Here is a 26,221-nt window from a genome sequence, read left to right on the forward strand (position 1 = left end):
TTGCTTTGATAAAGGGAGTTGCCATGTTGTATGATGCTTTCTGGAGAGGCCCATGTGACAAGGAACCAACGGAGTCTATAGCACAACACCTGGCTTAAAACTAAAGCCAACAACTGTGTGAGTGAGTTTGGAAATAAATAATACACTGTCTAGCCTTAAGATGACTTCAGACTTTTAAAAGAGTGAGAGTCAGAGGCCACAGCTAATCCACATCTGGATTCCCACCAACAAAAATTGAAACAATAAATGTGTGTTTTAAAATGCTAAGTTTGGGGGTGATATATTACATATAAATAAATAATAAAGATGGTTTGGCATGGAGATAATGACAGAAAAGAATTAGACTATTTTAATAGTCCAATGAAGAGGTATGAAAGATCTGAATTTCAGTTGAAGCAACGTGAATGATGTAAAAGATAAATGTGAGATTCTATAAGATTTTATAGGATCTACCAATATCGGGAGTAGGAGGAGGACAGAGATGGGAGAGAGAAAGGGAGGGGGAAAGAGAAAAGGAGAGGGAAAAGAGGTAAATGAACAAGATGTTTAGTTCAAGTCAGTGGGAAAATCATTGGTAGAGTTGTATTATTTAAGCACTGATTTAACAATTACTTTCTGAGCATCTGTGATGTGTAAGACACTATGTTATCTGTACTAGACACTGAGATGAACCCTCAAAATGGTGATGCCCTCAAAATGGTGATGCCCTCAAAATGGTATAGTGCAAAGTAGTATCATGTGAAAATTTAGCTAATGTAGAAATTCATCCAATTAGCATTTGAGGAAAGATATATGTGAGTTGAGTTGGACTTTGGATAGTAACATGTAAAGATTAGCATTAGAAAGGAAACATTTGTTTTTTGTTTTTTTTTTTTTTGAGATGAGTCTCACTTTGTTGCCCCGTCTGGAGTGCAGTGGCACAATCTTAGCTCACTGCAACCTCCACCTCCCGGGTTGAAGTGATTCTCCTGCCTCAGCCTCCTGAGTAGCTGGGATTACAGGCACGTGCCACCACACCCAGCTAATTTTTGTATTTTTAGTAGAGACAGGGTTTTGCCGTGTTGGTCAGGCTGGTCTTGAACTCCTGACCTTGTGATCCACCCGCCTTGGACTCCCAAAGTGCTGGGATTACAGGCATGAGCCACCACACCTGGCCAACATATTTCATCAGAAATATAAAGAAGTCAATAGTTTATTTTCACTAGATTGCAGGTGTATGAAAAAGACAACTGGAAAATTTCTATCAATTGTCAGCCTAAATTTAACATCTTATTCTTTAGTGATATCACAGTACAAGTAAATAGATGTCTTGCACATAGGACAAATTATTTAAGTTTGTTGAAGTAGTGAGATGATTGATTTTATTTTTAAGTAATAAGTAATGTGGGAAAATCTGCAATCAGTAAGATTTATGTGGATCCAGGCTCAACAAACTGCTGCTGATGGGCCGAATCTAGTCTGCAGCTTATACATGTAAACAAAGTTTTATTGGGACACAGCCATGCTCATTCATTATGTAATGTCTATGGCTTTGACAGAGACTGTGCTACCTGCAAAGCCAAAAATATTTACTATCTGGCCCTGGACAGGAAAGGTTTGTCAATCTCTGGTCTCCATCGTAAAATGGATTTGAGTAGAGAGAAAAAAACTCATTAAAACATGTAGGGTGTTAGGTCCTTAAACCAGTAGGATACTAACAATAGAAATGGAAAGGAAAAGTTGGAGTGTGTGTGTGTGTGTATGTATGCATGTGTGTGCATTTGTGTGTATGTGATAACTGCTTAAATGCAGGGTACAATATAGAAGAGGAGGCAGTCGTGCTTAGATGGCTCTGAATTGACAGTTTCCTCCATCAATATTTAAGTGCAATTTTGGAGGAATATGCTTTTCCACTCAACCCTTAAGTCAAGTGGTTTAATCAGCTGGTCATATTTTTTTTTCCTAATGGTTAGAAAGGATAAACTACTCAGAAGGAAAAGTAGTATTGATTGAGAAAGAATTATAATGGAAGGGGGGGTGATTGCATACTTCTAGGAAAGTTGGAGGAAACAGCGAAAAACCAGTGTGTTACTGAACACTTGGATGAAAGCGTGAATGAAAGCAGGTGAGAGCAGCCTTAAAAGGAAGCTAGTTTGAACCAAAAGTAAACACTGTTTTTCATAGTGCCTCATATATATGTGTATATATATATGTGTGTATATATGTATATATGTGTATATATATGTGTATGTGTATATATATATCAAAAGATGCTGATACTTAATGTATAAATTAGAATATTAGCTTTTTAAAAGTATGAATTGAACTTATATGGGGTAAAAAAAAAATCCAATGATTTAAAATAATCAGGTTCCTTTTGTTGTTTAAATTCCCTACTGATAGAACTAAATAGGGTTCCCCTAAACAGGGTTCAAGGAGTAGAAACATACATAATGGTACTCAGGATTCAATCGATTAAATATTAATATTCCTTGAATTAGCAGAGCAGAACTAAGCATCCGAACACCAGATACAGGTCTGGAATAGCAGATACATCTAAGTAGGTTTCAGCTGTCTAAGGGCACATGCCTAGTACAGGGACATGAACAAAATGCTGGGTAAACAGGGATAAAAAGCTCTATGAGGGATGTTTAACATTGAAATGTATAAAGTTTTTATTTAACCACAAAGTTTTCTATGTTGGCTAAAATTTTATAAAGATAATGAATTATTCATGTGAAAATTAACTTTTTTTTTGTATTTTCAAAGAAAAAAGCACAAATACACCCATAGAACAGTGTGAAATACTATCTTTCACAATGTACACCAGGCCAGGAAATTATTGGGTTGATATGAGTCAACAAAATTTCACTTTGCGATGAAATAAGACAATCCTGGAGGGACCAAGGTTTCCATTTGCCTGGGCTCCTTCTGATGGCATCTTTACTCTCCAGGTGAAGGGATGTTTCTGAGATCAATCTTCCTCTCTTTGATATTTACCTTCTTTTAAAACCTACTGAATATTGACTTACTCAGCTTTTCCCTATTCTTCGGGTTTCCTCTGGGTCCTTTGATAATAGATGCTGGTATCCCTGTCTGTCATTCACTCCTATATGGTTCTCAGGGTTTGTTGTTCCTCCCTCTGTTAACCTGAGCCCTACAGGCCAAAGTAAATTACTCTCCCAGCACCTTTTATAGAGAGTGGTTCATAGTAGTTTTCCTGACACTTTCGCCAGTGACACCTATGTTATTAAACATATCTCTCCAAGAACATCTCTAAAGCCTTTATGATTTACACATTTGAGTTACCTTAGACCAACTGACCAGAACACAAGATATGCTGTCACATTTTAAGCTGCTTCCTCAGAATATGTTGGTTGAAACCTACTGCCTTTCCCTTGTCCTGGGTTTCTAAAGACCTGTAGGGTAGTTTCTCAATAACATATCTTAATAATATCTCAGAATGATTGTTATACCAACAAGACATTTTTACTTTCATTACTCTGTCAGAGGACTCGGTCTCATTAGCAAAACCTGTTTAGAACAGCCATCTTAAATCCTTGTTGGACCAATTGCAGGCATGCTTTTTATTTAAGAAGTAATCCTGGCCGGGTCTGGTGGCTTATGCCTGTAATCCCAGCACTTTGGGAAGCAGAAGCAGCTGGATCACAAGGTCAGGAGATCGAGACCATCCTGGCCAACATGGTGAAACCCCATCTCTACTAAAAATACAAAAATTAGCTGCGCGTGGTGGTGTGCACCTGCAGTCCCAGCTATTCAGGAGGCTGAGGCAGAAGAATTGCTTGAACTTGGGAGGCAGAGGTTGCAGTGAGCCGACATTGTGCCACTGCACTCCAGCCTGGGTGACAGAGTGAGACTCCATTTCAAAATAAAAATAAAAGTAAAATAAAATCTTCAAGAACACCAAAGCAACTGGGAGCTAAACTCATTGCAAGGGAGAGAGCCTGCCTCAAAAACATGGCCAACCCCCTTGTTCAACACATTTCTAAGATTTTGAAGCTGAATAGGGTGAAATGCTAAAGGCCTAAGCTCAATACCCCTGAAATTTAATCTCCAACAGAATTTTGAGACTAATGAGATTAAATCTGAGACTAATTTTGAGACTAATGACTAATGAAGTAGTTCCAGCAAGCTCTCAATCAAAACCTCAAAAGGATCATACTTCAGAAACAGAGATAAGCCAAAGATGGCAGAGTCTTACTGAAACTAAACCTCAATCCTGACTACTTCAATCTCTGATTGTATTGATAATGACTTTCTCCCAACCCTATCTTCTCATTAGAGAAAAGTGGGAATACATTCTAAAACTAACATTATCAGAATACTTCATTATTCTTTTATATAGTGTCCAGCATGATACGAAAAATGTCTAGATATGTGAAGTGGCAATAATTTTATTAACAATCAACAAAACACGTGTGCACAATAAGCACAGCTCCACAGATTCACAGTTCAGAATTAAGCAGACAAATTTAGAATAACCATTGCTAATATAATAAAAGTAGACAAACTGGATGAAATGGAGATTGTAGCAAAGATTTAAATCTATAAAAAATCATAGACATTCTAAAACAGAAATACAATAATTGAACTTATGTCACTGAATAGGTTTGCTTTTGAATAAGTGTGGTAAAACAAGTTAACCTGAAAAGAGATTCATAGAAATAATGTAAATTGATCTGTAGAAATAATCTCAACTGATGAGATTGAATAAAGCAGAACAAAACAAGAAAGACATGAGGCACAGTCAAAACATCTACTATAACTGAATTGGACATAAAGACAAGTGAGAGAGAATAGAGAATAAGCAATATCAGAAGAGCCGTTGGTCAAAAATTTTGTAAAATTGATAAAGAATATTAACCTACTTGCAAGAAACTTAACAAAACCTAAGGAACATAATACAAATAAAACCTTACCTGACCAGATTATAAGCTGCTGAACTAAAACAAAAGCCTCAAAAGTAAGTAATAGAGCACAAATAAGTATTCCAAGAAAAACTCTGGAAGCTGGAGACAATGAAATGGCATTTTAACATGCTGAGGGGCAAATTTGCCAGTCTAAAATTTAATAACCAGTGAAAAACACAAAAGTGAGACACAGTAAAATATATTTAGACAAGTAATTGTTGAGAGAATGTTTGCCTAGGAGACCCGAACTACAGAAATACTAAGGAAAGTTCTTCGGACTAAGAAAAAATTATCCCAGCTAGAAGCATGCAATTAGAGGAAGCAATGCTGTTAACTGAAAAAAAAAAAAAGTCTTAAAATATTGGCACAAGAAGTTCTAAAAATCTGAGTAAGTTCTGTATCTGTTATAGAAACTATATGATTAACACATTTTACAAACACACACACACACAATTCCAACCATATGTGGATTAGCTGGTGAATTCTTACCAAAACTTAAGGAACTCATTGGACTAGGCTTACACAAGCATTTTCAGGAAATAATACAAAAGAAAGAACACTTAATTTTTTGTGGGAAGCCAGTAATCATTGACACAAAAATCTGAAAGATATTACAAGAAAAGTAATTTATAAGGAATATTCGCCATGCAAATAAACATGAGAAGTAAGGATAAATATAATTAACTTGTCTTTTAGAAAGTTTAAATGTTGTATAAAATATATGACAACAAAGAGTGGGAGTAGCCAAATAGTGTTTAACTGTTCTAAGGTACTTATATTGTTGGAGAAGTGGAAAAAGTGCTAATTAAGGTAGTCCACAATAGTCTAGAATAAATAATGGATTATGTAGATAAAGTACTGAAAAGGAATTACAAGTATTTTAATAAGATGAAAAGTAAATAATTATTCTAAAAATGGCAAAAAAAAGAAAAAGATAGTTAAAAAAACAGAAACAGAAAATTAAATCCAGAATTAATAAAGAACTCTTAAAAATCAATTTGAAAAATTCAGAAAATCTATTTTTTAATGGACTAATGACTTGAATAGGCACTTTATTAGCAGATATTTAAAAACCTAAAAGCCTAAGAAAATCATTAATTGCTCAGAAATGCAAATTAAAACGGCCTTAAACACCACTATATACCCACTAAATACCCAAAATTAAAATGACCGATAATATCAAGGGTTTCAGAAGGTGTGGAATAACTACCACTCTTATAGACTGTTATGTGAATGTAAATCCGAAAAATCATATTGAAAATTTGTTTGGCGATACCTACTAAAGTTAAATGTATATGTACCCTTTGACCCAGCAATTCCACTCCTGGATGGATATAGTCAAGATCATTGAGTACTTCAGTCTATGTCAGTCTATCAAAAGATATGTATAAGATATTCAATTAGCATTATTTATAGTAGCCCAAAATTAGAAACAGGTGAATCATCTAATAACACAGTTATATATTTATAAAATGGAATACCCCTATTAAAATTATAAAGTATGAACTATAGGTATATATAAGAATCTCATAAATGTTTAAAACCTAATGTTGAATAAAATCAGTCATATGCAGGAGCATGTATACTGCATGATACTATTTTTATGAAGCTCATTAATAGCCTATTAACATTATTAATGGAATGAATCTATGTAAACAGAGGTCAGTATAGGAGTTACCTTTTTTTGGGTTGTGGTTATTGACTGAGATGGCAAGAAGAAGGTTTATGGGGTATTTCTAAGATGATTTTTTTTATCTAAGTTTTTCCATGTATATGAACCTATGTGAAAATTCAATAAGGAGTATACTTAAGATCTGTATACTCTGTTATGTGTAAATTATATATTAATATTTAAAAGAAAAATAAGTAGATTAATAAAGCACATTTTACCTATCTATGACCCACCATTATACACTTAAGTATATACCCAACAGATATGACTGGGAATTTTTTAAACCAAAAGACTTTTATTACAATATTATTTTTATATCCATACTCTCAAAACACTTCAATTGTCCACCAAGGGCAGAATGTAAACATATTTTATTGGATCATTGATAGAATAGAATAAAATACAGCAATTAAAGAACGGTTGCTACATCTGTGATGTCACAAATATGCTTGTATTCATATAAATTTCCTCAGGAAAAATGAATCTATTGTAGAGGAAGTCAAGAGTGTTATATTTGGTAGAAGAAAATTAATGAGGCATAAAAGAGGCTTCTGAGGTGCTCTTGTTTATGATGGTCACATGACTGAGACCATATTGAAAGATTATGAAAATCGTACATGTATGATTTATGCACTTTTTAGTCTATAACAATGTATTCATTTGTGGGAGCTATTCGCCAGGGTACCACAAACTGGGTTGCTTAAAACAACAAAAATTTATTGTGTCACAGTTTGGGAAGCTTGAAGTCTGAAAACAAGATGTAGTCAAGGTAGTTTCCTCCAGAAGGATATGAGGGAGGCTGTCTGTGTTTCCTGAATCTCTCTCAGGTTCTGGTGGTTTGCTGGAAATCACTGGTATACCTGAGTTTACAGGTGTGTCCGCCCAGTCTCTGACTACACATGGCATATTCTTTGTGTCTCTGTATAGTCTTCCCTCTGTGCGTATTCCTCTGTGTTCAATTTTCCCCTTTTTATAAGAATACTAGTAATATTGGATTAGGGTGCACCCTAATGATTCCATTTAAACTTGATTACCTCTGTAAAGACCCTATTTCTAAAGTCACATTCTGAAGTACTGGGGATTAGGACATTAGCATATATTTTGGGGAAAAACATATTTCAACCCATAACATATAATTCAATTTTTAAAATCCCAAAATTAGCCTAAAAAGGAATGAAATTGAAATAAATATCACAGAGGCCTGCAATATGCCTTGATTATATAGTACCTATTTCTAAAGCAAATGTTACAATGGCTTGAGACATATTAGAATTGAAAATTTTTGAGCTATAAGACACATAAGAAATTTTAAGCTCTTCATTTTTTTTTTTTGGATGAGACATTTATTAGTCTCAACAAGATTGATTTTCTTTTAAGGTCACACATTTAAATAGTTAACAGGAGAAATATTGACCAGAATCGTAGTCAAATACCCACCTACCCCCTTTCCAAGACAACTAAGGTTTCAAATGGCACCCATTTTTCTCAAATTATTTCTAAAATATTTAGCAAAGAGGCTTTCAATTTGGCATATCTTTGTCTACAATTTTGTAGTTTATGTAAAGAAAGGTAGCTTAAGGGAATTTCATTTTAAAGGTGAGAATCAGAATGACATTTGTGAAGCTATGATGCTGTGCCATCTGGCATACACGAGGGTGTCGTACTAAATGGGATCAGAATGAGCTCCTTTTGGAAGGAAACCTTTAATAGACTGGGAAACTTTAGGGGAAACTTCCCTTTTTAATAGAGCATTTGAAAATGAATTCTGCATAGCTGGCTAATGAAGGAAATCCAGATTTGTTGCCAAAACCAAGTTTTAAAGGAATTTGCAATCCTTCACAGTTCATTCAAGGAGGCAATGGAAATTTTGATGAAGAAAGTTTTTAAAATCTTTCTTAAAAGGAGCCCTTACTTTGGCATTGTATCATGATTAAAGTCTTCCTCCCTCCCTCTCTCCCTTCTATGCTTTTTGTTTCTTTTCTATCTTTCAATGACATCAGTCTCATGGAGATAAATGGTTAAAAGACAATGATTACAACACACGAGTTGAGTGACACAAATCTTGTTGTAGTGTTAGAAATACATCAATACATTGGGGTCATAAAGCAAAAAGACAAGGGAAAAAAATCTAAGTTAAGAACAGAAAATGCTGATTCCCGCAGTCCATGTAGAAAATACATGTTTTTTTCTGTCCGTGGAGATAACTGAGATTAGTTAGTATTGTCAATTCTGTTCCTTCTGACTGAGCCAGGTGAGGCAAAATTTAGCAGATGAGTTGAGGGACACAAACTATTACCTTGGCAATATAAACATTAATACTGTCTACATTGCTTACTAGGAAACGCATGCAAAATTAATACACTCTTGGTAGTATGGGTTGGCTTCACTTCTATAGAGTGTGGTTAATAGAATGCTGATTCAACAGACAATGTAGAATTGTCTAAAATTCATCTTCAATGAGTTCATGGCATATTTTGGAATTTATTCACTTGTTTGCCTCAGGAACAGTAGCTGTTCAGTTTTGTTCTGTCTTTGATTTTGAAAATTAGGTTACTGTGCTCTGTAGTGTTGGGAAGATGACACGGCATAACTAGGCAAACAGCTAGGCATTTTCTCACAGTGAATTACCAGTGCCCTTACTTGTCATGATACCCACAACAGGCAAAGGCAGTTTCCTGAGGCAATCCAGGCCACGAAGAACTGTACATTTGGGGAAAACGTATCTTCAAATATATACGTTAAAATCTAAAAAGTGTTAGTTTGTATTACTTTTGTGGATATTTAAACATTCCCTATGCATATAAAGACCTAGTTAAAGAGATGAAGGCTTTTGGCATGTTCAATAAGCAACTCCTTGATGAGAAACCACACTATAAATATAATAAATAGGACTTAATAAACTTGAAAAATAATGAGATTAGTTACTGTTGAACTATTCTTGCTTAGAATGCCCCTGGATTTCAGTCACAGAAATTCACTTGTACCTGGGTCAGTTACAAGTTCTTATTTGTGATGGTTTCTGTTCCATTGGCAATTACAATTTTGATAAGTTGAATAAAATATCTTTCTAAAAGGGAGTTCTTATATTGGCAATGTATCATGATGAAAGTTTTCTTGCCTCTTTCTCTCCCTCCCACATATACATTTTCGTGTCAGTATATGTATATGTGATTTGTGCCATTTGTGTGAGTGTAGGTAAATGAAAGTGGCATCAGGAAAATCTCACATTTAAAAATTGGGGTAGTATAATTCTTATGCATCACATACTGCATAATGTTTGACTATTAAGAAATTTGTGTCACACATCTAATTATTTCATTAAACATGTTAGAGGCAATTAATTTACTTATACCTCCATTTCCTTTCCCCCCCTCTCTGGTTCTCCTGCTGCAGGGTCATTATACATTGCTTACTCACAAAATGTCCTTGTTTTTTTCCCTTACTCCTGTCATTGATCTTCTGAATCTTTCCAGTGAACTTAACATGGATGTTTTGATAGAAAGCTCTGACATTAACTCTGGAGTTGTTTTGCAAGGCAGGTTGTTTGCTTTTTCACCAATTTTTTTCAGGTCCTTGAAGTGTTTTCATATAGATGTTTCACAAGAGCCATTTCAAAATTGAGAACATTTGGCGTGTACTCTTCCTCTTTTTGTCCCACGATTTTTCTGAGTCCTACTTGAGGTTATGTTTTCTCCCCTGTTTCAATTGTAATATTTCACTTACTCGTTAGTTTTTAGTTTGAACTCTCCTGGGAGGTCTAATGTAGAGTTTGGACAACGACACAAATTCATAATAAACCTACCCAGTCAATTTTGGTATGAGGGCTTAGAAGGTGGAACTGGCCACATTTTGAACCGGAGGTAAGGATCAGGAATGGTAATGGAGAGACATACAGGATTTTCTTATGGGAACAAGAACAAATAACCTCTGGGCAGTATTAGAGCCAAGAGAGTGATAAGCCTTTTCTAACTTCAATATTCTGTGTACAAATTCACAAGACTTTTATAAATTGCCAGACTGCATTGCATAAACCAAATGCCAACAGAGCAGTGACCTTTCAAATTACTGGCACAACAGGAGCCGAGATCAGAAAGTTCAAACTTTAAAAGCAAACACTGACAAGAAATCCGACAGAAATGACTTCAGTGTCTGGTCAACTTAACATAACATGACACATTGTAAAGCGCATTCGGCTTTTTAGGTAGAATTGTCTATAAAGGTTTAACTGCTTTAGAAAATATAAATGTGAAGATTTGTGGTATTTGGGTTTATGTATACGGTATTTCTACATTTGAAAGAGACAGTAGAAAAGTTTGGTATAAGATTTGTAAAATATGTTTGTAATCATGCTAATGGAAGAGGTGAGAGTTGGGTGGGGTGGCATGTAGATGGAAACATAGTTTGGGGATTGGGGAAAGGGAATTATGCTCTAAATAGTGAGGCATGTTATATAAAGTCTGTTTTATGTCTCAATTGAAATATGTTGTAGAGATAAATTTAAAATAGATCATGATGGATTTTGAATCTGATTTCTAATTTTAAAATGTTACGAGCTTTTGTTGCTTTCCTATTTCACACACATTTCTTTATGGGTTTCACTTAGTCTCCATGAAATTGCAGATGCCAATTACCTTTTAACAAAATTAAATTCACATATATTTATAATTGCATGTATATATCTATAATTTTTTATTCTATACATGATATATTATTTAAAGATGGTTTATCAATCACAAAATAAAAAGTATAATTTTTCTATACCTTCAGTTTTCTGCTTTGAATTTTTTCTGGCAACACTAATTTTCACCTACTATACTCATTATAGTATAAAAGTGTACGAGTGCATATTTTACCATGTTTACATTTGAATGGGTGACTAGAGGTACATCTGTGATGACTAATACTTTCTAAACACATATTTACTTCTCATATATCTGTGTAAATGATCGTAAGAGGAAGGGAAAAATGGAGATGTATCATTATGTATACTGTCTTAAAGCATATTCATCTGCTCTCATGTTTGGAGATATTTGAATATGATGAATGTTTCTCTTTCACCACTAACAGGTTGTATGTGTGAGCCAGATCTTATTGCAAGTGTTTGAAAGGCTATAGCAAATATGGGATATTGCCAGACAGTTAGTAAAAAGCAAACTGATTCTATTGAGAAATTAATTCACCAGCTGAAAGAAGTACATTGGCTTAAGAGTCATCAGATATTCTACCCACCAGACTCATCTCCAAGATAGCATCCCTAATGAGCTTCCTAAACCAACTAAACATAAGCAGGAAGCATCAGTCATCAAAACTATTTTTGGCTAATCAGCTGACTGCACAAACTGCATGGCATTGAGGAAAGGAAGCACATTCTGAAAGTTGTTTTTTTTTTCATCCTGTCCTCACTTTGTTGGTTTCTCAATTTTACGGATGCAGTGTCATGCGCAGAACCCTGTAAATGAGCATAGTTTGTTCAAGTATATAAAGTGCTTTCCCATGTATTATTATTCAGTAGAATAAAGTGAATTTAACAAGCTTAAGTGATTTGCCTAAAGGCACACAATTAATGTGTGGCTGGAATTAAAAATTGTGTCTTTTCCTCTGTTCTAATTGTTCTATAACTACAGGTGTAGTGATTGACTTTGTACCCACCATGACAGGGAATAAGTTCAAAACTTGAAACACTGTTTATTTTATAATTAGGTAGACTCAAATGACAGAGTCAAGGCAGAGTGGGGAGCCAGTTAATGTTACTCCCATATGGGTTCTCTCCTCCAATACAGGATTGGGTAGCAGTGTCAGCTCCTACTGGTTATAACGATCTTAATGATAAAGTTAACTAACCATAACTGAATACTCATAATGTGCTAGCATTTTTCATAATGTATCTCAAATAATACTCATAAAAACCTTCCAAATAAATATTACCTTTTTGTTGTCTTTGTTTTATTTTGTTTCATTTTGTTTGAGACAGTCTCACTCTGCTGCCCAGGCTTTAGTGCAGTGATGCAATCATGGTTCACTGCAGTGTCCACCTCCTGGGCTTAAGCAATCCTCCCACCTCGCCTCCCAAGAAGCTGAGACGGCAGGCATGCCCTACCACTCCCAGCTCCAGATGAATATTCGTATTCCATTTACTAATGCAGAAAATGTATGGCCCAGAGAAGTAATGTTAAGTTTGTTGGGGTTTTAAGTTTTAAAAAATTATTTTATCAAACCCTAATGTAAACTATGGATTCTGGGTGATGGTGATGTGTCAGTTTAGGTTCATCGATTATAAAAAAATGCATCATTCTGGTGCAGGATGTTGACAGTGGGGGAAGCTGTGTGTGTGTTGGGAGTAGGGAGTCTATGGGAACTCTTCTACTTTCCACTCAATTTTGCTGTGAACCTAAAACTACTCTTAAAAAATGAAGTTTATTAATCAAGAAAATCATCTTGTATGAATATATGGGACAGCTATTCATGTATGTGGTAAAAATGAGAGATTTGTTAAAGTATGTGGCAGGAGTGTGTCTAATACGATTGATATTCATGTGTCACTTATAAAAACTGGCTTCTTGGCCAGGCGCAGTGGCTCACACCTATAATCCCAGCACTTTGGGATGCCAAGGTGGGCAGATCACTAGGCCAAGAGATCGAAACCATCCTGGCAAAAAATGGTGAAGCCCTGTCTCTACTAAAAATACAAAAATTACCTGGGCGTGGTGGTGTGCACCTGTAGTCCCAGCTACTCGGTAGGCTGACACAGGAGAATTGCTTGAACCCGGGAGGCAGAGGTTGCAGTGAGCCGAGATCACGCCGCTGCGCTCCAGGCTGGGTGACAGAGCCAGAGCCAGACTCCATCTCAAAAAAAAAAAAAAAAAAAAAAAACATACTGGCTTCATTATCAATCTGTAGATTCATTTCATTTGTGTATGTTCGCTTAAGGGTGCATATATGGAAACCCTTTGTTGTTATTAAAGGTTTGTTGGGAAGGGCTCTTCTTTGGTGGAAACTATGTCTATTTCTTGAAAGCGATTTAAGAGTAAGATGTGAAATAATAACACTTGCCCCGAGGATGGAGCCAACACAGCACAGAGCATAGGGGAGTTATTTGATGCTGTCTCTGAGGGATTGGAGGAGAGGAATATAAACAGCCTATCCCTTGAGAAAGAATAGGGGAGGACTTCCTTACCTGATATCTCAGATCATGAAGCTACAGTTCTGTCCCTGCTGCAGGGAAAAAAAAAATAACAGACTTTTTGCAAAAATCCATTTTTGAAAATATTCCTATATTCCAGATTTATAATGAAGCATTTTTGTACATATTAAAAAGGGTAATTAGAACATTTTTCTCTGGTTTATAGTAACTAGGATGGCAACACAAATATATGTTGGAAGTATTTCTTGGTATGATTCTTCAACATTAAATTGTTTTAAAAACTTAGAAGTCTCCAGGTACTCAGGAATAAGGTCATTTTAAATTATTCCTTATTGGCAATAAGAAAAATAATTAGGCAAGACCACAAAACTAAATGTTTACACTGTCTCTCCTGTTTCCTGATTTTCAGGTTATTTTTTATCCCAATTTTATTTTGCTGTATAGTCATATATTTCATTTTTGAAATAAAGTATGTAATCACTTCTTAAGAACCAAGGCTATGCCTTCTCTTTTGATACGGATGTTTATCTTTCAAAATATGTGTTATGGCTGGGCGCAGTGGCTCACGCCTGTAATCCCAGCAATTTGGGAGGCCGAGGCGGGTGGATCATGAGGTCAGGAGATCGAGACCATCCTGGCTAACATGGTGAAACCCCGTGTCTACTAAAAATACAAAAAATTAGCCAGGCATGGTGGCATGCGCCTGCAGTCCCAGCTACTTGGGAGGCTTAGGCAGGACAATTGCTTGAACCCGGGAGGCGGAGGTTGCAGTGAGCCAAGACTGCACCATTGCTTTCCAGCCTGGGTGACAGAGTGAGATTCCATCTCAAAAAAAAAAAAAAAAAAAGTGTTATATTTAGAATATACTGAATTAATTTCATGGGATGAATAAATGAATCAGTTCATCTGCCAGTCAATAAGTGTAAAACCAAAGTTTTTCTAGAACATCAGGGTCTTTGATGATTTTCAGAGAAGAGAAAACACTATTCCATTAGATATAGAGGGCATTGAAGGCAGGGTAAGCTTAAATTATTTCCAAGTTCAAATAAATAAATCAAAATAGATGTATTTAGCGTCTACAATGTGGTAAGTACTCAAGTCATGATGGAAGGTGATGGAAAGCAGGTTGAATTCTTATATTTGAGAAATTTATTACTAATCAGAAAGATATGACATGTTCAAGAAAGTGGATTAAGTGCAAGTAAACGATGCAGAGTTAAAATTATCACAGAAATATGTGCGGGATGGAAAAAGAGGTATTTGAGTTTGAATTTGAAAATTAAGTAGATAAAATAAGAAAATGAAAGGGTGTATTCTATGTGAAGGAAAAACAGCAGTTGGAAGTGAGAAGAATGTAAAAGAAGCATAAGCAAAATTCTAGACATAAAGTCATACAATTTCTGGAAGAACAGATTGATGGTTCTGCAGTAGAAGCTGGGTAGCGGGGAGCTGTGTTTAGATACAATTTACAAGCAAAACAAAATAATACATAATATGGAACCTTGACTTCTGGGCCAAATTTGAACTTTTTTCTTGGCGTCATTTCTAAAAGCATGTCAGTGGATGTTCAGTGAGGGAAGAGGGGTAATTTTCTTAGGTACATTTAGAAATTGTGAGACAAATCTCATATAGACAAGATTGCCTCCTGCAAAATTTCTCATGTGGGTTTAGTTCTAGGAAATTAAGAAGCGGCCATGGTATGCATTTCTCAAACATTTTTCCACATTTTATCACTCTTTCTGTGACCCATCTTTTTGGATTGATAACTCTCCTCTAGACACATGTCATGTTGGGAACCAGTGGTTTTGACAGTAAAGAATCACAGAGAGCAGTAAGGCTGAAAAATGACACGGTGAAAGTACTTATTTTAAGAAAATAATATGGTGGTAGTGGGTAGGAGAGACTAATGGCCCCTGTAATGAGGGAGCTGGGAAGATAAACAGTAATGACACACGAATAGTGGAGATGAGCAGTTTTATTTTAAGACAGAAAGTGGTAGAGTTCATCTCACTTCCAGTTGCTGCTTAGAGGTGAACTACAGAGAAAAACAAGGGCTGCAGATAAGGACTTGAGTGTAATTTGTGTACAAGTCAGAGCTCAATCTGTTAGGATGAATTCCAAGAAAGAGACTAAGAAGTAGGGGATTTATATTATTAATTGAAACACTCCCATGTGGATGTTGGAGGAGGCAAGAGAGAGGAAGTGAGGAGAAAGATAAGCAAACTTTTAAGAAGAAATCAGGATAGTGTAGTTAAAGAAAATTTGAATAAAGATCTTATTGTGAAAAGCCCATTGTTTTTGTTGATTACAAATTTACTGGAAATTTCTGCAAATCAAGTTTTATTACAATATGAGAGTGAAAGTGTACATTGTGGATGTATGATAATTGAAAAGCGAGAAAATGAAAATGATCAGGCAGAGCCTCCATGCGAAGGAAAGGGAGATATTGACCCTACAAGAGGGCTAGGGTAGTACTGGGGACTGAGAATCACGAATCGGGTGGGATCCTGGATATATCTGAATCACGCAATTATATTTCTTGCTCAGAGACTTGGAAATGTAGTGAGAGGGATTATTAAGAGGTAAATAAACTGAAAAGGTTTTTCTGAGAGCTTGTTTCCAAGGGTACCATCTTCTCAGGAAGGTGGTATCTTACAGAAATGATGACCTCTCATTCTGAGAAACATGCTAGAGAATCAAAAGCTTTCAAACACAATTGCCAAGCAGTAAATGTGGCCCATTTGAGGGTTAGAGAGTGTATTCGTGTATTCATTTTCTCTTCCTGCATAGCAAATTACTACACATGTAGCAGCTCAAGACAACATCCATTTACTGCTCACTATTCCACAGATGAGAAGTCTGGGTGGGCTCACTGCTCAGGGTCTCACAAGGCTGAAAGCAGGTTGTCAGCCTAGCTTGACTCAGTTTGGGAGCTGAGGGGGAGAATCTGCTTCCAAGCTCGTCTAGGTTGTTGAGAGAACTCAGTTGTAGGAATGAAGACTTCAATTCCTTGCTGGCTGCAAGGCAGGTCACTCTCAGCTCCAAGAGGACACTAGTGGTACAGTTCCTTGCCATAGGACCTTTGATAGGCCCTATCACATCATCCAAGCTCACACCCTCAAGGGCAGCAGCATGGGCCCCTGCATGCAAGCTCCTCACCCTCACATCTCATGCTTGGAATGTCTAACTTCTGGTGATAGTCAGAGGAAACTTTGGGGGACAGTGGGAGGGATAGCATTAGGATAAATACCTAATATAAATGACAAGTTGATGGGTGCAGCAAACGAACATGGTACATGTATAGCTATGTATCAAACCTGCACGTTGTGCACATGTACCCTAGAACTTAAAGTATAATTTTTAAAAAAGGGAAAAAAAATCATGTGGTTGCATTATTCCAAGCAGATCATCTCCCTTTTTGTAAACTCAAAATCAACTGGTTAATGGCATCAGTTACATTGCAAAATTCCTTTTGTCATGTAAGTTGGTAGGCACGACTGACGTCATATTCACAGCCCCAGGGGTTAAGGTGGAAAATCTTGGTGTCCATTTTGCTGTTCTCCTTAGCACGAATAGTTAAAATATAGTTTTGTGTAGTTTTATTTCTTAAAAATTTGAGTTCATGTGCCTCAGACATTTCCTAGAATGTCACTGAAGTGATGGAGGAAAAAAATGGAGAAAACAGAATAAATGTTTTTTAAGTCCTCCATTATATTTAACAATAATTACAAATAAATGAATAATTCTGACAATATATCCAATCACTTTCAACCAAAACCAATTTCTTAAAATAGTAAGTTTGGTTTTAAAAATCAATTATCTTTCTGTTTGTGTTTTTGAGTTCATTTACCTGGCTGGATCCTCATAACATATACATTGTTTGTGGTGTTCATGAGAGTCCATCTGTGTTCTTGCCATGATCCCAGTAAAATATTGGAATAATTCTTAGGGAAGTAAAGGGAAAATAAAGTTGATATGGGAAAATGTTGGAAAAGAATGTCGAGGTCAAAAGAAAGCAGCATATCACCAGAGAGTTTGGCTTTTGTTGTACTTGTCTGATAATACTTTGAAAAATTATAAGTCATATAGTTGCATTCTTAAATAATTCTTTCAATTAATGTGTTCTGGAAATTTAAACAATATTGTACTAGAATATATAATAGAATAGATAATAATCAAAATGTATTAATGTTTAATGTGCTGGCATATTAAATATTTGCAAAGTGCTTTGCATATGTTTTTCTCACAATATGAGCAATGGTCCAGGTGTATTATTGTCCCTATTATAGATTTGAGGAAACTGATTTATTCAGTAACTTACTCAATACTCCATGTCTCGTGGTTGGTATATGTCAGAATCCAAGATTCACATCGAAGTATGTTGGACCTCAGAATCCAAGCCCTTTATGATTATACTAAATAGATAACAAATGGAATATTTCACAATAACAAATGATAACTGGTGTTACTTTATTTACCATTCATCATTATTTATCATTTATATAGTGGTATAAAATAATACCATTTATCCTTTCCTTTTTAGATTTGACTTTTTATGTGGTTTATTTCCTATCTGTGTTTCTTCATTGCTGTACTGTCCCTTCCCTTTACAGGGAGTAGTATACACATCAGTATATTAAACACAGTAGAAAAGTTTGTCTAACTTAATATTTGCTGAGTTCACTTGATCTTGAAAGAAGACTTCTTTTTAATTTAATGCCACCTATTGACTTTTTTTGCAAAATGCTGATAAACAAAAATAAGAATTTAAAAATTACTGTCAAATTGTTTTAGTGTTTTTGTTAGAAAACTAATGTTTCAGAATTGGTGACCTAAAATTTGTATTGTTTAATTTTAAAAGTTTGTGAATTTCACAATCCAGTTACTTAATCTAAGTGTTTGTAACATGATAAACATATTTATGTTAGATATCCTGAGGCTATTTGACTCTCTGTTCTTCAGTATAAAATGCTGTCTTTGGGTTGTGTGTTTAATTATTGTCTGCTAATTGATAATATTATTTGGAAAGTCACAGAAGTAACAACCCTAAGTCTTTCATAAAGCGCTGTGAAAATTTAAATGACCACTAAGTGGTCAGCAGTTGTACATTTTGTTCATAATATACTAGTACTCTCTAGTGCTCACACTTGGCCATGTGCTCTCCAAAACCACCTTAGAGGGGTAAATGTAACATACTGCATTGGACTAACTTAATCAGGCTTAGTTTTAAGTGAAATATTCTATTTATAACATCACCTTTCTGAAAAGACATTCAGAAATTTCCAATGTTGTTCAAAAGTATTGCTGGAACTCCTGTGCTGTAGGGGGAAATGTCTATTCCATCTGTTTTGCTCATTAAAATAAATGAAATACTTGAGAATCAAGAACTGAGAAGTCATTAAATTTCTTAAATCATTTGTAGAAATGGATGTAGGACCTAAGTCTTTTGTCCCAAGGTTCAGTATGTGCCATATGCATTGGACTGTGTATTTGATCCAAGAAAGTTTAAATGAAACTATAAATGTATATGTCTAAAATTCTGGATTTCTTTAGACAGAATCATTTTCTGGAAGAGTCGTACTTCTTCAGAAATATGGAGTGTGGGTTTACAAAACAGCACAAAATTATCAACCAATATACTACAGAGGGAGTACTAGAATTTGATTTACCATATTTAAACATTATTTGTTCAGAAACAAAGGATCCTCTAGACAAACTACCATAAGCAAAGAAGGTGTAATTTCATTTGCTTCCCAAAGAATCATCCAAACCATTGCCCCAGAACTAATACATAGAGTGTAGCTCTTTATAGGTGTAAGACTTTGCCCACTATTTATTACTATTTCAGTTGTTTCATTTTTCTTAAAGACTTGACTTGGTGTCTACACCAAAAGAGTGGATCCACATAACAAAATAATTCTAAGTAAGTTTTCTGAATAGAATTCTTATGTTATTCAAATTTGCTATTAGTAAAGGCCTTTCTTTATGTACAATTAGTTGTTACAGGGTAGATCACCCAAACCTGACAAGTGGGAACTTCTTCAGCTGGGCAGTGGTGGAGGCATGGTTGAACAAGTCAGTGGGGACTGTGATGATGAAGATGGTTGCGGGGGATCAGGAAGCGGAGAAGTCAAGAGGACACTGAAGATCACAGACTGTAAGTGTATGATTCTAACACCACTTTTTTAAAAAAATGATTTTGAAATATAATTAAAGATATTGTTATGGATGTAAAGAAATAATGACAATGAATTCAAAAACAAGCAAGAGGAATTGGAAATGGAAATGAATCTATTTTTGGTTTTTTAGGACATACATTCTTGGTGGTTGTGTTTATTTTTAACTAATGACTTCTAATAAAATGATAGTTTTCTGTGAAAAAAAACTAGTAAACAATCACCAGTTCTGAGAAGGTTTGAAAGTGGAATAACTCTTAAGGCATAATGGATACTAATTGTATATTGATACATAACCTGAAACCAGGATGGGTAAGTACTACGTAATAATCAAATTGTGCAATTAAAAAATTACGTCATTATATAAGAAAGTTTTTACTTTATTACACTTCTATCACAGTCAAATTGCATAGAAATTGGTATATGCTTATTGATCATGAAAACTACTTGGATTTGATGCTTATGAATTTCCCCTTCCAAAAAAAAACTCACTAAACATTGATTTTGATTGTATGGATTTGTAACCATTTCTGAACTCATCACTACCACAAAGGATAGAATTTTCAAACAACAACAAAAAATTACCAAATAGATTTCCCTTCCTGATTATCACATACAAGATAAGGAATATAGATTCTCCACACTCCATTGTTATCTGCATGCATTTGTTCATATGGGCAAAAGAACAAAAGTGACCAACTGAGAAATAATGTAAACGTTGATGTACCTAGAATAGCTGGTTTCAACTATTCATGTAACCTTGATTATACCAAAGGCAGGGGTCACCTTCTGGAAAGGTGCAGTCATACGTAGAGGTTGGTCTGATAGCTTCCCTCAAAACCACACAGAGCTGCTTTGCACCTATTAGACATGCCTTTTGGTGGGAGAAGAATTCATTTACTTTACAATTCTCTCATTGTGAATTAAAAGCACGATAAACACTTCCAAAATCAATTCTTCATTCCTTCTAAGATCTGGTTTTACAAGCCAAATATATTGGTATAAAAAATGGAAGCCAAAAGCGGTGCAAAATTAAAAAGGCAGTTAACATAATGAAATGTTTTCTCATTAGACACAGTAATACATTTTATTTAACATGGAAAATAAATAGATGAGAATTGGTGCACTTGAGCAGCCATTGAACAAAAGGACACAAAATTCTTAGTGCGAGTTAAATATATTCTATTCTTACAGAATGCGATAAAGATGTGTTCTTATGAGTATTAATATAGCTTACCAGATTGGTTTCTCCTTTTTTTCTTTCTTTGGTTAAGTGAAATATAATTAAAGATATTATTATGGATGTAAGAAAATAAAGACAATGTATTTGGGAATTAGCAAGAGAATTTGGAAATGAAAATGACTGTTTCATTTATTAAGGGCATGCATTCTTAGTGGTTTTGTTTATTTTTGACTAGTAACTTTTGATGAAAATTATAGTTTTCTGTGAAAAAGATACTAGTGAATTATCACCATTTCTGAGAATGATAAAGGTTTTATTTTATTATTTTTTAATTTCCTTAGGTTTTGGGGAAAACAGGTAATGTTTGGTTACATGAGTAAGTTCTTTAGTGGTGATTTGTGAGATTTGGGTGCATCCATCATCTGAGCAGTATACATCGTACTCAATTTGTAGTCTTTTTTCTGTCACCCTCCTCCCACTGTTTCCCCCAATCCCCCAAAGTCCATTGTATCATTCTTATGCCTTTGCATCCTCATAGCTTAGGTCCCACTATGAATGAGAAAGTACAATGTTTGGTTTTCTGTTCCTGAGTTACTTCACTTGGAATAACAGTCTCCAATTTCATCTAGGTTGCTGTGAATACCATTAGTTCATTCCCTTTATGGCTGAATAGTATTCATATATATATATATATATATATATATACCACAGTTTCCTTATCCACTCATTGATTGATGGGCATTTGGGCTGATTCCATATCTTTTCATGAGAATTATAAAGGTTTGAAAGTGGAATAACCCTTAGGGCATAACGGATATAAATTGTATATGGATAAATGACGTGAAGCCAGGATGAGTAGTATTACTAAGTCATGAAATTGTGTCATTAAAAAGACACTATGTCATTATATAAGAAAGTTTTTACTTTATTACATTTTTATCATGGTCAAATAGCAAATTACAATTTAATTATATTAGGTGAAAGAAAATGAAAAAGGGTTTTCACTAGAAACAATTTTTTTTTTACTAAAAGCTAAAATATCTTCCACTGTATTTAGGAATTATAACACTTATCCATCAGGGCAATATTTAATAATCTTTCATTTTCATCCTAACTGGAGTATTTATTTGTACTATAATTACATGGCCATCTAAATATTAGTATTTTAGAACATAAAGTTATTACAAAGTAAAGCATTTTTTTGTGTGTGAGTGTGTGTGCATATGTGTGTATAAATAGTATATTTATAGGAAGTTTTTTACTTCATGAAGTTATTTACAAGTTCAAGAACTTGTTATATATTAGTAGGTCACTCTTTTTTGTTTGTTTCACAAAGGAGGTAGAGGCAGTGAAGCATATTCCACTACTAATAGTTTTCTTCACAAAACTATACTTGACAAGTTGACAAAAATTTTTACTTCAAAACCTTGGTTTCAATTACTGCTGAAATGGACAGGCATGGTACAAGCAGTTACCCATCAGAATTTGGGCGATTTAAGAGAGATGATTTTTCAGCAACTCCAGGCAAGCATTTTCTGAAAATCCACATCTGCTCTAAGTGGGTTGCCTATTATGTTTCTACGAGTTTATAGCTGTTGCCTTTCAATTTTTCATAAGTGGTTAGAAAACCACTGTGGGATAGCATGCTGAAAAGTAAAGAGGGACGAGGAAAGGAGCGAAGTGTAGGTCACATTTCTATTTTTATAAAGCACTCTAGTATTTTGCCCGTTTTGGCCCAGTTTGAAAATATTGGTAAAGCAAGTTAAGGCATAGTTTTAGATGGTCTTAATGACTTCAACATATTGTGATCTAAAAAGTTTAACAAAGTGTCATCTGTGTTAAGAACTTGAAATGCACCACTATTTCTTCATTACACTTTCGTTTATTCTTTGGAAAATATGACATAAATAGCACACAGTTCATTTGTTACCATAAAAAGTCTGACTAAATTTATATATGCGTATATATCTACATATAACTATATATAGTTATGAGTATTAATACTAATATTTTATCTTTGAAATTTCATGATTCTGCCATATTTATGCAAATGAAAAAAGTTGGTAAATATTTTGCTAATTATTACTTGAACTGATTTTCTGTGTCTGTTTTTGTTCATGTTTATATCAGATGACAGAGGGGTCTCTATATTTCAATACGCAAAGTTTTACCACCAAAATATTTGTGTACCTTTTAGGTGTCATTTTGTCTTCATCACCAATGTTATCAAATTATTTAACCATCTTACTGCTTTCTAAATAATTTCTATTTGTAATCCCACCTATACATTATAATTAAATGTTAACTAATGTTTCTCAAAGAAAGAAGCCATCTATACTATGTAATTCTCACTCTTAAGTAACTGATTTCAGTATAATGGCTTAAAAATCCCATTAGGAAAATTTGTCTACATTTTTATTATATGTATTTGGTTCATTTACATAGATATAGATAGTTCACTAGTAACCTGGGGTTGCGGGATTGGAATGGCTTTGAACTTAAAAGTCGCCTCACCCCTTGCCTGACACCTGCCATTCTTTCACAGTAGCTAACTGATGAAGGTTCTAAACACAACTGGAAAAAATAATTCTCTTCTTTTGGCCATGCAGAACGAATCTAATATTAAAATCTATACTTCTTGAAATATCTGACTGTAATTCTTAGGTCTCTAAATCTGGATAGCTTCAAATGTTGAAAAGCAGAACTACTAAAAACAGCTTGTAGCAAAATTATTCTACATATAATTTTGAAAATTTGTGGTGGCATTGTTTACAATTCTTATGTGATCTTATGATTTAAATCACAATAATTACTTATAAAAAGTAAGTAATACATAATCCATGATCAAATTCATTTTGGCAAGGTGGTTCACAATGGTAATCGAGGGAAAATGCATCTGATCACAACTAGAACCAGATACCAGACACTTTTAAAAAGTAAGGTGGTTTTCAATCTTTGGATTTATTTTGCTGGGCTTCTCCTCATCATTCCACATTCTAAATATTTGAGGATTCCAGCATTCAGTTCTCAAACCTTTTATCATGTCTATCGACAACTAGCCCTTTTCCCACAGACTCCTTACTGAATCGTAATTATGATAATAATAAGGTTCCCTGCCGCTGATAGCACTATCCAGTTCATAAAGCATTTCCCAGCATAATACCTTAGGAGGTAGGCTTATTGGAACAGAAAGTATCTGACTTAAATATGATTAATTTAGAAATAGTAGGATAATACATTGCAATATTAAATTGCTAGATCTAGAATTTTTGGTTGATTAGAGTAAAATAAATAGAACTATTGTTTGTGTTGTGTTTTGGTTTTCTCACATGGTAACTTTGTATCTGCCTCTAACAAATGTATCCATGTCAGGGTACTAAGAATGACCTAGGAAAGAGAATAGCATATTCTATGCACAGAGCAAAATGAAAATTACACTTTATTAGCCACTGAAGAATAAGGGAAGCTGATTTATTTAGTAATGCAAGATTGTAGAGTGAGCGAAAGTTCTTGGCTTCCTCATATTTATTTTCACCATAAATCACCTTCACTTCAAAAGTCTCAGGTAGGTGTGGAAGTTAAGGAGACCTTAAAAAGATGTTACTTTCTTTCCGGAACTAGGAAAACTATGTATTTATTCATATTGTAGATACTATTTTATAAAATGTTATATAGTCTCATTGATTTTTTTCCTGTCAATATGAGTTCAAACACATATGCCTATAAGATTTGGATGCCATTATACTATATGATTATAGTTTAAAATATGTTTACTGATTATGCATATTCTTTCTAAAATTAAAGTTTCACCAAATTTAATCAAAATAAAATATATTCAGCTTACTTTGTAAACTGTTGAAAAATAACCCATTAATATTTTTTCAAATATAAGAAAAATTTACTGAAAATAATTATTTTTTCAATAAGGCTTATCATTTATCCATTCATACTAAAAATAATATTTGGAAGGTTCATTCGATTAAAACCTTTGCAAGACATTGAAAGTAATCTTGAGTAATGATTGCATACTTTGATCTACACTTTACAAGTACCTAATTCTAAAAGTCAGATAAAACCCTGCATGATAAAACCATAGAAAAGTTCACAGATAAACACTTCCAAATCCAGTTTAATGTTCAAAATTGTAAATACTTTGAAATTACCATCTAGTGCAGTTTTGGTAGTACTGATGAAAATTATACTAAAGAGAAATGAAATATATGTCTAAGATAAACATAGTTTAATTAATATGTGATCACTATGAATATTTTTCTGATTATACATTTCCATTTTGGTTTCTAAATAATTGATACTCATCCTGACTGCCTGCTATTTTGTTAACAATATTGTATAATGGAAGGTAGATACCTAATGAATCATATAAAATCATCTTTCATTCTTTTGAAAAGTTATGTATTAATATATTCAAATAGTAGAATTGAAGTAAAAGGTTTGTCCTTGAACGCCTAAGTGATTATTTTCATTGCATTGGCTTAGACTGATGTTAAATCACTGAGGTGAAGAGGGATGACTTATTAATTAAGGCTTAGAGGAGCCCTCCTAGCTTACATTTCAGATCACTCAGCTGTTCTGTAATATGTCATAACTAAATCTATCCCACGCCAGAGAACATAAAATGAGAAGTTGTGGTCTTTTTTGAACAACACAATGCTAAGTGTAACTATATGATCAATAGAGGAAGTAAAAAAAATAAAATTCAAGCAAATATTATCAGGTAAATTTTCTCATGGCTTAGCCAAAGTCATATAGCTATCAACAAAACCAGAAACAAACCCATTCTTATCTAGGTCTATTTTTGATGTCATTTTGTTGTGAATAAACAGAGTGGCTATTGAAATGGCGATATTCTGTCTCGGGATTGATAAAGTGCATCTGGTAGAAAGAAATTAGGTATATCTTCGGGTCTTTAATGACTTCAGTACCTCTAACTGTGTGGAAGTAGTCATTTTCTTATTATTGAACAGAAAATTGAGAGCTTACTAAGTAGAAATAATTTTTTAAAAGAGTATTTGAGCTGATCCCAGAGCCTCTCAAACTTTCTTATACATACAAATTACCTGGGACTCTGCTTACAAAGTAGAGTATAATACAGGAAATCTGAGGGTGGAGCATTTCTTA

General features: G+C 34.3%; 1 protein-coding gene across 1 annotated transcript in view; it reads left to right on the forward strand.

Annotated features, from left to right (window-relative positions):
- GPC5 (glypican 5) overlaps positions 1-26,221 on the forward strand; it is a 1,460,504-nt gene that overhangs the window by 733,876 nt on the left and 700,407 nt on the right. The window contains exon 7 of the mRNA XM_063595839.1: positions 19,721-19,880. Within this exon, the coding sequence (XP_063451909.1) occupies positions 19,721-19,880 (160 nt within the window). The remainder of the gene's footprint in view (positions 1-19,720; positions 19,881-26,221) is intronic.

The sequence above is a fragment of the Pan paniscus genome, chromosome 14, assembly GCF_029289425.2.
Source record: "Pan paniscus chromosome 14, NHGRI_mPanPan1-v2.0_pri, whole genome shotgun sequence".
NCBI lineage: Eukaryota > Metazoa > Chordata > Mammalia > Primates > Hominidae > Pan > Pan paniscus.